The sequence below is a fragment of the Trachurus trachurus genome (genome assembly GCF_905171665.1).
Source record: "Trachurus trachurus genome assembly, chromosome: 12".
In the NCBI taxonomy this organism is placed as follows: Eukaryota; Metazoa; Chordata; class Actinopteri; order Carangiformes; family Carangidae; genus Trachurus; species Trachurus trachurus.
The window spans coordinates 5,134,555-5,149,127 of record NC_139908.1 but is presented as its reverse complement, the minus strand read 5'-3'; the positions used below and the strand labels follow the sequence as shown (position 1 = coordinate 5,149,127).

Genomic DNA, 14,573 nt, shown 5'->3' with positions numbered 1-14,573 from the left:
AAATAAAATAAAAAATAAAAATAGAGCCAAGACATAACAAAACACAGCATATTGTTCGAAAAAGGAGTAGGAAGAAGTAAAAAAAACACGCATCTGTTGTGTTGTATAACAATCATGTTTTATAAACTCTTTATAAATTTTGTAAAATCTACAGACAGTGTAATTCAGGTTTTTTAAATGCACATGTTACATCAACTCATAATAAAGGATCTGATTACACAAATTACACAACAGTACAAGTAATACATGACAGAAAGAGAGGCTCACTATAATATAATATAATATAATATAATACAGAATAATATCATATCATATCATATCATATCATATCACAGTGATGTAAAGTTTGTCATCTCTTCGCTCCGTGCGGATCTTTGCCTGCAGACCGGAAACTGTGGAAGGAGAGCTTCGCAACATCCGGTTGGCGCGGGGGGGTCTTTAAGTAGGTGAAAGGTGGAGAAGAACAAGACGACAGGCTACCATCATTATTCACACACACACACACGAGCCCAGCTGAACCTGCACCTGTTTGACTTCACCTGGACCCGACCATGCTGCAGAACACGGGGTGAGTGCAGCTCGGAGCTCCGGTGGTGGAGGAGAGAATAAGGAAACTCGGTTTGACCCGAAGTCGCTGCGGAGCTGAAAGAAAAAAAAAAACTCAGGACGCAACTGAGACTTTAGTGAATAAAAGCACCGTCAGATACTGAAGCCGAACCGAGCAGTGAAGCCTGAGGGTCATAAACTGCGAGGTGGTTCTGTTCTGGTTCTTCTGCTTTATTGCATTTGAGCAACGAAAATATAAAAGTTTGTGTTTTTGTCCACGGAGCCTGAGTCATTATCTAACCACCCCGGTTCGTCTCCTCCTCCTCCTCCTCCTTCTCACAGAACCGGGTTAGACAGGACGGGGCTCGGCTCGGTTCGGCCTGAAACACGGGACAGACTCTAGAAAACTTTGTCATTGTGACGCAATAAACGAACTGAAAAAGAAGAGACAGAAACTTCCTGGTTCAGAAACTGGACCGAGCTCGGTTCTGGTCACCTTATTCAACACTGAACCCTGAAGAAAGTCATCTCCCATTATTATTATTAGAAAACTTAAAACGCATGTGTATTTCTTCATAAATCCTGCCTCAAGATCCTTTAAAAAAAAAAAAGAAAAGAGAAAAAAAGGTCATATTTTTATATGGTAAAAAACAGCACTAACTCCTCTTTTAATTCATTCAGTGTTGGGTAAATCCAGGTGTCAACGAACAGGTGTGTGGACCCGTGATGACGTATGAAACTGAGCCAGAGTTCAACAGTGTGCTGCTGCTAGCTGTGTTTTAGTAGAAGTTTGTTGAAGGTCATGTCAAAATAAAAGCCCACTGTTTTATACTGAAGAGGAATAGGAGGTTTCCAACTTTCCTAAGACTTTAGTGAACAAAACACATTTAGTATTAGAAAAGTATTCTAGTGAACAAATAAAAGTTTTAGGCTACATGTCAACAAAACATTTACATAAACATAGAAGTGTGTATAGACCTGTGAGCTGGAAAATCCAGTCTTTGATTAAACTGAAGTTGACAAGAAACAATGAAACAACATCATGAACCCGGGTGTCAGACCTGCAGATAAAGGTCCATCAAAGTGACAGGAAACTGTGTTGTTGATAATGTTGTTTTGTGCGTTTTTTTTAGGAAGTTAGCCGGCTGCACGCTCTTCATCACCGGCGCCAGTCGGGGGATCGGTAAAGCGATCGCGCTGAAAGCCGCCAAAGATGGAGCCAACGTCGTCATCGCCGCCAAGACCGCAGAGCCACACCCGAAACTACCAGGAACCATCTACACCGCCGCTCAGGAGGGTGAGCAGCTAACGGGCTAACTGCTAACACACACACACACACACACACACACACATGTTACAAAGTTGTCGCTGCTTCTTCCTCTTTGAGAGAAAAGAGGCTTTTAATTTGAAAATTTCAGATTTGAACAAATATCCAAACAACCTGCTCACTTTAACTTCTGCATTTGACCTGCAGCGTGTGTTTGTGTTAACTGTCATAACACGTCATTTACCATGGCAACAAGCCGAAGACGCTCTGTAAATACAACAGTGTAAACAACAAACATCAGATCAAACAGTGCGGTGTTTAACTGTGTGTGTTGTGTTGATGTTAATGTGTGTGTGTGTGTGTGTTACAGTTGAGGCGGCGGGCGGGAAGGCGTTGGCCTGTGTCGTCGACATCCGTGACGAGCGTCAGGTCGGAGAAGCTGTCCAGAAAGCCGTCGACAAGTTTGGAGGTACGGGTCTAATCTACACCGGTGTAGGGGGTTGGGGTCATGTGATGTCATGTGATGTGACGAAGCCCCGCCCCCTCAGTGACATCACAGTGTGTTTGTGATCGGCAGGTATCGACATCCTGGTGAACAACGCCAGCGCCATCAGTCTGACGGGAACTCTGGAGACGCCGATGAAGAGGGTGGATCTGATGCTGGGGATCAACCTGAGGGGAACATACGTAACGTACGACACACACACACACACACACACACACATGGACAACACACACACAAACACACACAGGTTTAGTTACGTGTTGTCTGTCCCTCAGGTCGAAGCTCGTCATCCCTCACCTGCTCAAGAGTCGCAGTCCTCACATCCTGAACCTGTCGCCACCGCTCAACCTCAACCCCGTCTGGTTCAAGAACCACACAGGTAACCGTAGTAGTAGTAGTAGTACAGTTCAGTTCAGTTCAGAAAACTTTATTATCCCCCTAGGGGGCAATTTGTTGTACGGCAGGCAGAGCAACACCAAAACACAAACAAGTCAAATACAAAACAAAAACAAAACAAGTGCATTTCAGTCACAACAGTAAGACTCCGGGCACCAGTGCCTCGGGGGGGAAGGGGAGGGCAGGCTCACAGTGACTGATTTAATAAACCAATAGTAGTAGGCACAAAAGTATTCTTAAATCTATTCGTCCTTAGCCTGGGTACCATGTACCGGCGGCCAGACGGCAGGAGCCTATAATGGGAGGCCAGCGGGTGAACAGGGTCGGACAGGATCATCTTAGCTTTCCTAGTCGCCCTGGCTCTGTACAAAACAGAGAGCTCCTCCAAGCTTGTCCCTGCAATCCTGCCACACATCCTCACTATGCTACTGAGCCTATCTTTAGTAGTAGTACAATAGAACAAATCGCCTTGTTGTTTACATTCTACTTCCGGGTAGAAAACCAGCACGTAATTTGAATGACATCAATAGTAACAAACAAGAGTTTAGCTATATATATCATATTTTTTCACGCCCTATCACCGTTTAGACAAATCTGAAATGATTGAAGAAACATTACTATTTCTGTGTGTGTGTTTTGTGTTGCTATGTGTTGTATTTATTCAGTTTGGGGGAATCACGGTGTCTAGAAAGCATCAGTGGCTGCAGCTGACAGGGACAGCTAACGGTAGCTAAGCTAACGGCGATAGCTAAGCTAACAGCAGGGCGTCAGCTGTTAAAACCCTCCCGTTGTCGGACACGACATGAAACTACTCCAGTTAGCTCAGTCATGTTGGAACTCAGATATACGCTGGAGAAAATATTTTTTCATGGACCGTTTATTGAGTCACTGAGTTATTAAAGTTAAACAGGCTAAGCTAACCGTTAGCCCAGCTAATCTCTGATAACCATGACTAATTACAAAAATGTGCACAGATAAATAGTAATGTTTGTCCGATCATTGGTTTTATAAACTTTACAAACATCAGATTAGTCTAAACAACGATATAGTGACATGAAAAATTAGATATATATAGCGAAACTCTCGTCACTATTGTTCGAATGCTGGTTTTCTACCCGGAAGTAGTTGTAAACAACAAGGCGATTCATCCTATAAGCAACATTCATAAATAGTTGGACAAGGAAACAGTAACAATCATCATCAATAGGAATCACACTTCATGTATCAAGATGTATCTCAATTTGAATACTTCCATACCTAAACTAAGTATTATGAGTATGTATTAGATTAGATGTACTTTATTCGTCCTGCAACGGGGAAATTTCGTTGTTACATCAGCCAAGTTTTAAAAAAGAAAGAAAGTAGAGAGGGCTAAAAAAAAAAACGAAAACACAACACAGCTCAACAGACAGAAAATATAGACACAATAAACAATAAAACCAGTCAACCTTCAACCAGGCAATGTGCAAAAACAAGTACTGAGGGTATAAGGATATAAGGTGGCCTGATATAAACGTATTGATAGGTAAAGTGACTGTGGTGTAAAAATATTGCAACGTAAGTGACAATGATATACATATAAGTATAAATAATATAAATACTACTACTGCAGGTGTGCATGAAATAAGAATATTGTGATGTAAAGTGACCATTGATATAAAAAATATTGCAAAGTAAGTGACAATGATATAAATATAGATATAAATATGATACTAATACAGCAGGTATGCATGAAATAAAAAAAATAAAAAAATATCACGATGTAAGTGCGTCTCAATTAACAAATAGATGTCAAAATGCAGTGTACTGTAAGAACCCGGATGGTTTCACTCGAAACGGTCCAAAAGTTGAGTGTGGAACAATGGACACTTCACACCCTCAATGATCCCCATTGTGGCTGCATAGCATATTTATAAATCAACATACCGGCAGGCAAATATTTTCCGCCGGTAAGAGGAGCCAGCTGATGCGGCGGTGGCATAATCTCCACCTCACATTGAACAGGTGGCGCACACAAGCAAAAAGAAAAAAAAGGAAAATAAAGGACGAGAAAGTAAGGTGTTCGTTATCGCTGATTTACATATCAAACAAAACAAGGTGGTAGATGTGTTGACAGGTGATGTGCACAACAGCAGTATTAGATTTGAGACAACACTAACCAAATTTACGCACTTCAGAAGTACATAGTCTACATAGTATACTACATTAAGTGTACTTCAAACTGAAACACAGCATCAGTCTTAACTTGATCAGGCCAGCTGCGCAGGCTATGAACTGGGACTGTTAATTGTGATTTAATACCTTGAGGCACAAAACCGAATTTAGCTCTGTTTTTAGTAAAAAATATCGTCACCCAGATGGCAGGGGTAGTTCAACGTTTTGGCAAATTGGCCCACTGCCATAATAATAGTTTTAGCAGTAGGTTTGTTACCTTTAATTGTCAGTGCAAGCTGTTTTTAGAACGGTGGAGCAGAGCCGTGAGCTGCTCAGAGCTACGCTACGGAGGCTCATGGGATTTCTTGGTTTCCCTCATCAAACTCATCAGATACACAATCCAACAACTCCAAAACGCTTTGGTGGACAAGTTTTTCATCAAGCAGTCTCTGAATTTCCCTCTAAAACAACTCTGTCTGGTAACGTTCTGTTATTATCTCATAGCGTGGTGAATGTGCAGGTCACAACTTGTCCACCCGAGCGTTATGGAGTTGTTGGATTGTGTATTTGATGAGGGAAACCAAGAAATCCCATGAGCCTCCATAGCATAGCTCTGAGCAGCTTGCGGCTCTGCTCCGCCGTTCTAAAAATAGCTTGTACCGACAATTAAAGGTAACAAACCTACTGCTATGACTATAGGGATTATGGCAATGGGCCAATTTGCCAAAATGTTGAACTATCCCTTTAACCATGTGGGCAAGGGGGTGCCTTTGGTCACCTGTAATATTTCTTGCCTTTTTTTTTTTCTAATCCTGTCTTAGATGCCTTCCATACATGGCAGAGTGATGCCCAACAATTTACTAGATGTGGATATTATTTCTCTGACACTTTTTCTGTGCAGTTTCTTTTATGGGAACATTATTTGTTGAGACTTGGTGCAAATCAACCAGTCAAACAGGAGCTCTGTCACCTGTGACTTACTAACATTTCTGTCGTGTTGCAGCGTACACCATGGCCAAGTACGGCATGTCCATGTGCGTCCTGGGAATGGCCGAGGAGTTCAGAGGTCAAATCGCCGTCAACGCCCTCTGGCCCCGAACAGGTCAGTGGCAAAACGTCAGCACGCCAACAGGCTCCACATAGACTCTGACAGTAACCTAGACCGCTAACCTTGGCTCTGAAATGTGTGTTGTTGTTGCCGTAGCGATCCAGACAGCGGCCATGGACATGCTGGGAGGAGACGGTGTCGGTAAACAGTGCCGTACAGCTGACATCATGGCGGACGCCGCCTACGCCGTCCTGTCCCGGCCAAAGGACTTCACGGGTCACTTCGTGGTGGACGAGGACATCCTCAGGCAGGAGGGGGTCAAGGACTTCGAGCAGTACGCCGTCCAGCCAGGTGAGCTAACGCTAACGCAGCGCAGGTAGAGGGGAAGGTAGAGGTAGAGCACTGGAAAAGAGTAACGACACGCATTGGTTCAATGGAAGCGCCTCCTGGTGGAGGAATATGGATATTGCAAAAGCGCCCAAGAACTGACAACTCTGCATTGTTGGTGAATGAGCAAGTGTGGTATTTTCAATAATTTAAGGACATTTATAGATCACCTACGTTAAATAGCATCATTGAGGACCCTTTACAGATAAACATTAACACATAGGCGAGTAAAAAAACCTACAAAAAAAAACAATTGTCTACATTAATGTTTCAATCTACATTTTGTACATTTTGTAATAAAAAAATTATAAGTATAATTTGACCAAGACACCTAAAAACCAAAACACGGCCTTTGTCATCAATTTACAAGCAAGTGGGCAACACACATACATCAGAGTGAATGAGTTTTCTGGGCGCTTTTGCAATACCCATATCCTGCCACTCGGGGCGCAAAACCCTTACCACGGGAGTCAATGGTGGTGTCGTTACCCTCTTTTCCAGTGCTCTAGGTAGAGGGAGTCTGTGCTCTGTCAGCCGGTGCTCATGCTGCTTTCTGATTGGTCCACAGGCCACCCACTGCTGCCAGACTTCTTCCTGGATGAAGCTCCAGAGGCGCTGGCCCAACAGATGGAGCAACATGGTAAATACTGCAAAAACTACTACACAGTACTACATTATCACCATATAAACACTACTGTGATTTTTATAGTTGGACAGAACGACACTGAGCGCCCCCCGCTGCCTTCACACACTTAATTGAAACAATTTGTTCACTAATTAAAGAGATAGTTCAACATTTATTAGTCAGATCCTCCTCTCACCATAATCCCTATAGTTATAGCAGTAGGTTCATCACCTTTAATTATCGGTGCATGTTGTTTTGAGATCGGCGGGGCAGAGATGGAGGTGAACGGTACAGGTCCCCTGTCCCTCATCAAACTCATCAAATACACAATCCAACAACTCCACAACGCTCTGGTGGACAAGTTGTGACCTGCACATTCACCACGCTATGAGATAATCATGTAACATTAGGAGACAGAGTTGTTTTAGAGGTAAATGCAGCCAGAACTACATTCCAGGCTGCTGGGCGGAGGGATTTCAAAAGTGCAAAGTAGTTCCGAGTATTTGCTTCATTTGTCGTAATGTTACATGATATTTTCAAAATGCCAAAGATGTTGAACTAGCCCTTTAAAATTATATGACATATTCTGATGTTGTTGTCTCCTGGTTGTTAGGGGCAACGCCAGCCTTCAAGCCACCACCATCATCATCATCATCATCAGCTCCCTCTTCTGGTGGACCTATTGAAAGCACATTTGACGCCATCAGAGGAGTCATTAACGAGGACGTTGTCAAGTCAACGAAGGGCATTTATCAATTTGACCTGTCAGGTAACGACGTTGATGATGTGTATGTGTCCATATAAGGACTTCCTGTGGGTGTGTCATTAGCTGTGTCCCAATTCAGGGTCTGCATCCTTCGGAGGGTGCATTTGAAGGCCGATTACGTCACAGCGCTGCGCGAAGGCTGTCCCAATTCGTCTACATTCGAAGGCTCCTCCAAATGCAGCCTCCAAATGCGTCCTCCTTTCCCCTGCATTCGGAGGATGCACCGCTAGTATCCTTCGCGGCCTCCCGTATCCCAAGATGCTTTGCTGCACCGTTGTTGTTATTAGCAACCTAGCCGTTAGCTATCGAACGGAGCAGCTCTGTGCTGTAGCCACGGTAACCGGCTCTGCGGCCGGCTCGGAGGTGTGGCTGCCCGCTGCTGAGCTCTGCTCTGGCTGCACAGGTGAGGAGCGGAGGCAAAGCATCTTGTGTGTGACAACTTTTAATAAGAAAGCTATGAAAACACATTACTTGTGCTCTTTATTCTCTATTCACTTAACAGCCTTAATAGCCTACCCCCCCCCCCCCCACTGGCTGCTGTTCAATGGTTTGTTTATTAGTATATTAATGATAACTGCCCTTGTATTGATTCTACTTCTTTAAAAAAAAAAGTGAGGGGCGGAGGAGCGGTAGAGCCGTTGCAAGCGCCACTTTTAAATGTTTAACGTCCGGCCGTTGTTTACGTTAGGCCGTTGTTTACGTTCGGATCAGGAAATGCTCTGAAGGCTAGACCATCCCATTTACCGACCGTTGATGCAGCCCCCGGAGGAGCCTCCGAAGCCGTTGCCTCCGGAGACCGCGTAGGCTGGGTCCTCCGAAGGCTGCAGCCCCTGAATTGGGACACAGCTATTGTGTTTGCATCTATATAAGGACTTCCTCTGGGTGTGTTATTGTGTTTGCATCCATTGAAGGACTTCCTGTGGGTGTGTCATTGTGTTTGCATCCATATAAGGACTTCCTGTGGGTGTGTCATTGTGTTTGCATCTATATAAGGACTTCCTGTGAGTGTGTCATTGTGTTTGCATCCATATAAGGACTTCCTGTGGGTGTGTCATTGTGTTTGCATCCATATAAGGACTTCCTGTGGGTGTGTCATTGTGTTTGCATCCATATAAGGACTTCCTGTGGGTGTGTCATTGTGTTTGCATCCATAAAAGGACTTCCTGTGAGTGTGTCATTGTGTTTGCATCCATATAAGGACTTCCTGTGGGTGTGTCATTGTGTTTGCATCCATATAAGGACTTCCTGTGAGTGTGTCGTTGATGTGTTTGTGTCCATACCAGGGGAACATGCAGGCGTCTGGTTCCTGGACTTGAAGAGCGGCGCCGGTAGCGCGGGGCAGGGCGAGCCATCGGAGAAAGCTGATGTCGTCATGACGATGGATTCAAATGACTTCAGCAAAATGTTCGCAGGTGAGCTGCTGGCATGGTAACGGTTTGATTTAACCGCAGAGGAGAGGCACAAACTACATGCTTTCTAGGAATCATGTTGCCACGGAGACGCTGTAACTGTTGGTAACCACAGCAGCAGCGCCCTGCAGTGGGTGTTTCCATGGTAACAGGCGAAATGTCGTTGCAGGTCAGATGAAGCCCACGATGGCCTTCATGACGGGGAAGCTGCGGATCAAGGGCGACATGACGCTCGCCATCAAACTGGAGAAACTGATGGGTCGTATGAACAAGGCCAAACTGTGAGACTGAAGCTCCGCCCACCTAACCTCAGGCCACGCCTCCTCGCTGTCTGTAGCTGTACATGTTGCCTTAACAACTATGATAATAACAAATGCATTTATAAGACACTAAGACTTGAATAAAGAGTGTGTTAATAATAAACTGTGGTTTGATTGGTTTCCTCTGGTCCCGTGATTGATCATCATCATCATCACCATCGTCGTCACTGAATCAGAACTTTATTGTCCATCTTAGAGGTCAAACAGGAAGTGTGAAAGCAAAGGGGTTCAACAAATAAAAGTAGAGTCAAGTGGTTGTTAAAGCTTATCTGCTGCCAATCACAGATCAATGTATTGATCCATCATGTTGACTTCGTCACCTCCACCTACTACTAAACCTGCTCCTCACCTTCTTAATTTTGCACCTTGAATTAAATTTTCCTATACAGGACTTTGTCACTCTGATTCTGTTTTTGCCTGCAGTTTGTTTCCAGTATGTACATGAACCACTTTACTTTAGATGTGTATGTACAGCAGTATAAAAAGTAAGAATACTCATTATGGGTGACTGCTTGTCATTACTGATGCAATATATATATATATATATATATATATATATACCATATATATATATATATTATATATATATATATATATATATATATATATATAATTATTTTTTATTTTTATATAATTTTTTTTGCAGTTTTAGCAATACAGTTTATATGGAGCTGGTTAAAAGGCTGTTATTTACCCCACTGTAGCTTAATAAACAGGAAAAAACTGACTTATTTTGCAGTTAATTGCAGAGAAGAACCAAAAATTTTGTTCTGAAAAGGACAAAACTTATTACTTGAGTTCAGTAAGTGGTTTAATTAATTATTTAAAAGAAAATAATGAATAAAATCACACAGATGTATATGTTAATGTTTTTTTTTCCATTAGAAATATCATGGCAGCATAGATTGAATTAAATAAATGTAAATATTGTCAGGTTTGTTTGTTTTCCCACTGAAACTATGGTAGGCTAGTAACAGTTTATTTATTTGGTAATGGGTAGCATTCACCATGGTATTCACTACACACGTCCGCTTTTATTTTGTAACGCCGCCGGAAGTCCAAATGAAATCCATAGGTGAAATCATCAATCAATCAATTTGTTTATTTCGGGCATGTCAATTTAAATCATCATCATCACTACAATACACATGGCCTAAAGGGAAAGCGGGAGAAGCAAAAGCTTATCTAGTCCCGCCCCCATAATGACGTAGATGCACCTGATTATTAGACTAATAATTAACTAATAAATGACACGTTTTAAATGAACAGTTAGTTGACAAGTCAAGTCACAACACTTATAAATAGTTGTTTAAGTTTTATTTTCTTAGTTTCCGAAGAAAACTTTCCCGCCCAACCTTATTTTTTACAGTCTATGCGCCCAACGCAGGTGCACGGATTCAACTTCCGGTTCTAATTATCCAATCAGCGGCCGGATCCTGGGCTCGCGCAGCTCTTTTTAGCGTCGGGTTGGCGGGAGGCTTCTTTGCAGCTTCCACCTGGTCTGTCGTCGTCCCCGGTGGGCAGAGAGAAACGGAGCTAACCTGACCATGTCGGCGACTCCCGGACGGATGATGATGGCCTGGGTTTGGGTCGGTTTGATGGCTCTAGCCCGGCTCAACACGGTGGAGAAGCCGCCCCGGGACGCGGATGGAGGTTTGGCCGAACTGGAGGCGCTGTTCTCGGACTCTGAGCCGCCGGGGGAGACGCAGAGCGGGGGAAGCTACTTTTCTGTGCCGGTGTGGAAGTTTGTTAAAGGTAAAAACCAACAAAAACTCAGGAAAACAAGGAAAATATGCGTTTTAAATGTTAAAGCTGAAGTTAATTCTGGCTTTTATGATTTGGCGCCATTTTGTTGTCCCCAACTGCTAAAAATCCAACATGGCGCCTAACAATGATTAGCAAAAAACTGTAGCCGATTCATTTGCTGCTAATGTGTTATCTTGTCCATCACATGTTTTTATAGCTGCAGTTTTTTTTCCTGAGTAGTTATAAAACATGTAATTTAAAATCTCTGACACAATAAGCTGCTAAATGTTTAGTTTTTGAGTTTGGGTAGGCTCAAGAACGAGAACATGTGGAGTTGCTGCTTGTGCATCTTTTCACTGATCTATATGGCTGATATAAATTTTAGAGAGGAAAGTCTGCTGCTACAGCTAAAAGTCAGTGACTTAAACACTAAAAACTTAGAATAACCAGACTCAGACTTTTTTTTAATCTTAAGTTGAACTTTTATGTGCAGAGTTTATTTACTTGCTTACACAGAAGGTAAATTAACTTCTCGATGTCTAAAATAACTATCTTAGTCTTAAGTTTTAAAGACTCGGGTGCATATTAAATGCATGCTTTAAATAAGTGGCATAAAACCATTTGGTTTCTTTGAAGTCTCATGAATGTGTGAGGCATTTATGTGCTTCATGCTGTTTGTATGTGATGTTTCAGAGCGTGGTAACGGAGGAGAAGCAGCCTCAGATTTCGGGGAGCCACAGTATCTCTGCAGCCACAGAGCCATGTCTGTTCGCTTCTCACTCATCCGACACACTAATCTGCGTCTTCAAGGTAATTTTGAGTCATATCCTCCTAGAAGTGCAGCTCTAATACAACTTAGATTTTTCCAAAATGAGAAGCGTTGATGGCTGATGTCCTTGTGTCTTTTACAGGTGGGAGGAGATTGTTGTCTTTCGCCAACCGGTGTGGTGGATCTGTTCAGACCTTTGGGCCGTGGCTGCTGCTGAAGCTCCCTTATAATAGCTGCCGCATGACATTATGGGTAAATGGTCTCCTTTTTATCAATTGACTGGAAATATTCGCATGTATAAATAACATTTGAATAATTCAGCTTTCACTCTTGACAGACATTATCACTGTTATGTGATTAATCTTCTCATATTCTGAGTGACCCACTGACTGTCTTGTTCTGTTCTCTCCAGATTTCTGATGGGACCTGGTTTCGTCAGTTGAAGCTGCTTTACTTCGACCATCAGCTGCAGGCGAACGTGACGGGCGTGGCCTCCTGCGAGAATCCTGCCACATCACTGCAGCTGCCGGCGCCGCTGGTCAACTGTGGAGCAACGAACGTCACTGTGAAACTGCCTCTGGGAACGCGGCTGAGGATGGTGAAGGCTCTGGGTAAAGATGGCGCCGCTGGAAAGGCGTCTACCGCTGTTGCCCCCAGAGCGGTGTTTGTGCAGATGCCGAAGCTGCAGCACATGGTAAGAAAGGTCAAACGGGATCTGTCATATTTCAGGTTGATGGCTCATAACTAGGCCTGCCCCCAAATAGTCGACCAAGCACTGGTCGACCAAAAAATCATTAGCCGACCAAAATTTAATTGGTCGATTGGTCGCAGGAAAAAAAAAAAATTTGGAGCCGTGTCTTGTCAAAATTAAGCCAACATCAATGACTGAACTGTATATGAAAGGCTATTGGGCTTTTATTTTGAAGGGCCAGATACAGGAAGTCCTGACGTGACACTTTTTTTTTTTTTACACGGCACGGCAGTCTCTCTCGTATCACCGCTGTCACCGCTGTCACCGTTAGCGGGTGCTGTCTGAGCCCCGGTCCCGTCCCACAGCGCTCACCGCCGGCCAGTCTCAGTGTCACGGAGCGGATCCATGATAGTCCCCGCTGCAGTCAGAGACCCCCACCCATAGACATATGTCTATGCCCGCACCGCTCCACGCCGCGGACCCCGACCCCCGCACCCCCGTCACAGCCTGAGCTCAGTAACTTTTTACCCTCCTCATCTACTGTGTTTATTGGTGATAAACGGGTATTCTGCCGGTAATAACGGTGAAACCCGACCGGCTTGTTGTTGAATCTCGGACCCAACACGGCCGGAGTCACGAGCATTAATTAATTAATTCTCAACCTGACCGCGGGAAGAAGAAGAAAAAAAAAAATTTTTATTTTTTTTTTCGTCAAGGTGGGGGGTCGATTAGTCGACAAATCGCCATAAGTGACGACTACTGGTCGACCAACAAAATCTTTGGTCGGGGGCAGCCCTACTCATAACCTATTATTCTGCAGGATTCCCTCTTCGAGCTGATTTATTCAGACTTCGATGGGGAAACGTCCACGACGCTGGCGCCGTGTTTGAAGACGGTCACACGGAGTGGGCAGCATCGTCACCCAAGACAGGTGGACGGAGAGGACCTGTGGGAGTTTTGGAACTTTGAAGAGCTTTCTGTTGAACCGTACACTCAACAGACGACGCCGGAGACACCAACAACGGATGCTACAGCATCACCAACGACGCAGGACACGCCAACAACGGATTGTACATCACCAACGACGCCGGAGACGACAACGACGGATTGTACATCATCACCAACGACGCCGGACACGACAACGACGCCGACAATCATAACGACCGACGTGCCGTTTTCTGACGCAGAAATCTTTGATTTGTGGGGATTCGATGAAATTCCTGCTGGGCCGTACACTGGCGACCCAACAACAACAATGGCTCCTCCCACTACTCCCAACCCCTCCACTGCCGCTCCACCATCCACAGCCAGCTCTGCCATGACAACCAGGTGACTATTATCCCATTGCGTCCAGTTAAAGTTTGACTAATCATCACTTGGTTTTACTGCTACTGTTAAAGCTGGTTCTGGTCTCAAGTCCAAACTAAACCAATGGAAGCAGCAGTCAGGTTTGATGCTACATGTAACGGGGTTCTACGCAAGTATGAAAAGATGGAATTTAGATTTTATACATTTCCAGGTCTTGAAAAGTATGGGTATGGAAATATATTTATCTGAATACTTATGGGTTTGGTCTTATCTTAAGTAGGGGTGCACCGAATGGCATTTTTTTGGCCGAATACCGAATAAAATCAAAACGCTTGGCCGAATAACCGAATAATACCGAATACTGAAAGTGGTTATAAGGTTTTTAATTTTTTTTTTTTTTTAACTTAATTTTCAAAGAAAGTTAATGTTTATTGACTATTCTGACAGTTTTTGAATATTCCAGTTGCCGTTGCTCATCAAAAAAACCCAAGTGTCTTTTAAAACAGTGGTTCCTAACCTTTCTTGGTCAGATTTTTTTTAATTCATCAATTAGGCTGCTCGACATTTCAGGCGACCTCATTTGAATTTCAGGCGACCCCAAGGTTGGGAAACTCTGTTTTAAAAGACGTCGGCCAC

At 43.7% G+C, this 14,573-nt stretch overlaps 2 protein-coding genes across 2 annotated transcripts; both read left to right on the top strand.

Annotated features, from left to right (window-relative positions):
- Nucleotides 1-405: 405 nt before the first annotated feature.
- hsdl2 (hydroxysteroid dehydrogenase like 2) lies at nucleotides 406-9,526 on the top strand. The gene is made up of 11 exons (XM_083982894.1): nucleotides 406-568; nucleotides 1,680-1,843; nucleotides 2,184-2,282; nucleotides 2,391-2,505; nucleotides 2,594-2,697; nucleotides 5,872-5,970; nucleotides 6,073-6,267; nucleotides 6,872-6,943; nucleotides 7,542-7,697; nucleotides 8,978-9,106; nucleotides 9,273-9,526. The coding sequence occupies exons 1-11, from the start codon at nucleotides 552-554 to the stop codon at nucleotides 9,386-9,388; spliced, it is 1,266 nt and encodes a 421-aa protein (XP_083839020.1). The 5' UTR covers nucleotides 406-551; the 3' UTR covers nucleotides 9,389-9,526.
- Nucleotides 9,527-10,970: 1,444 nt separating this feature from the next.
- On the top strand, nucleotides 10,971-13,613 carry LOC310995050 (uncharacterized protein; the record flags this gene model as incomplete). The annotated part of the gene is made up of 6 exons (XM_083983976.1): nucleotides 10,971-11,178; nucleotides 11,863-11,979; nucleotides 12,081-12,190; nucleotides 12,351-12,632; nucleotides 13,450-13,546; nucleotides 13,603-13,613. The coding sequence occupies 6 exons, from the start codon at nucleotides 10,971-10,973 to the stop codon at nucleotides 13,611-13,613; spliced, it is 825 nt and encodes a 274-aa protein (XP_083840102.1).
- Between the last annotated feature and the right edge of the window lie 960 nt (nucleotides 13,614-14,573).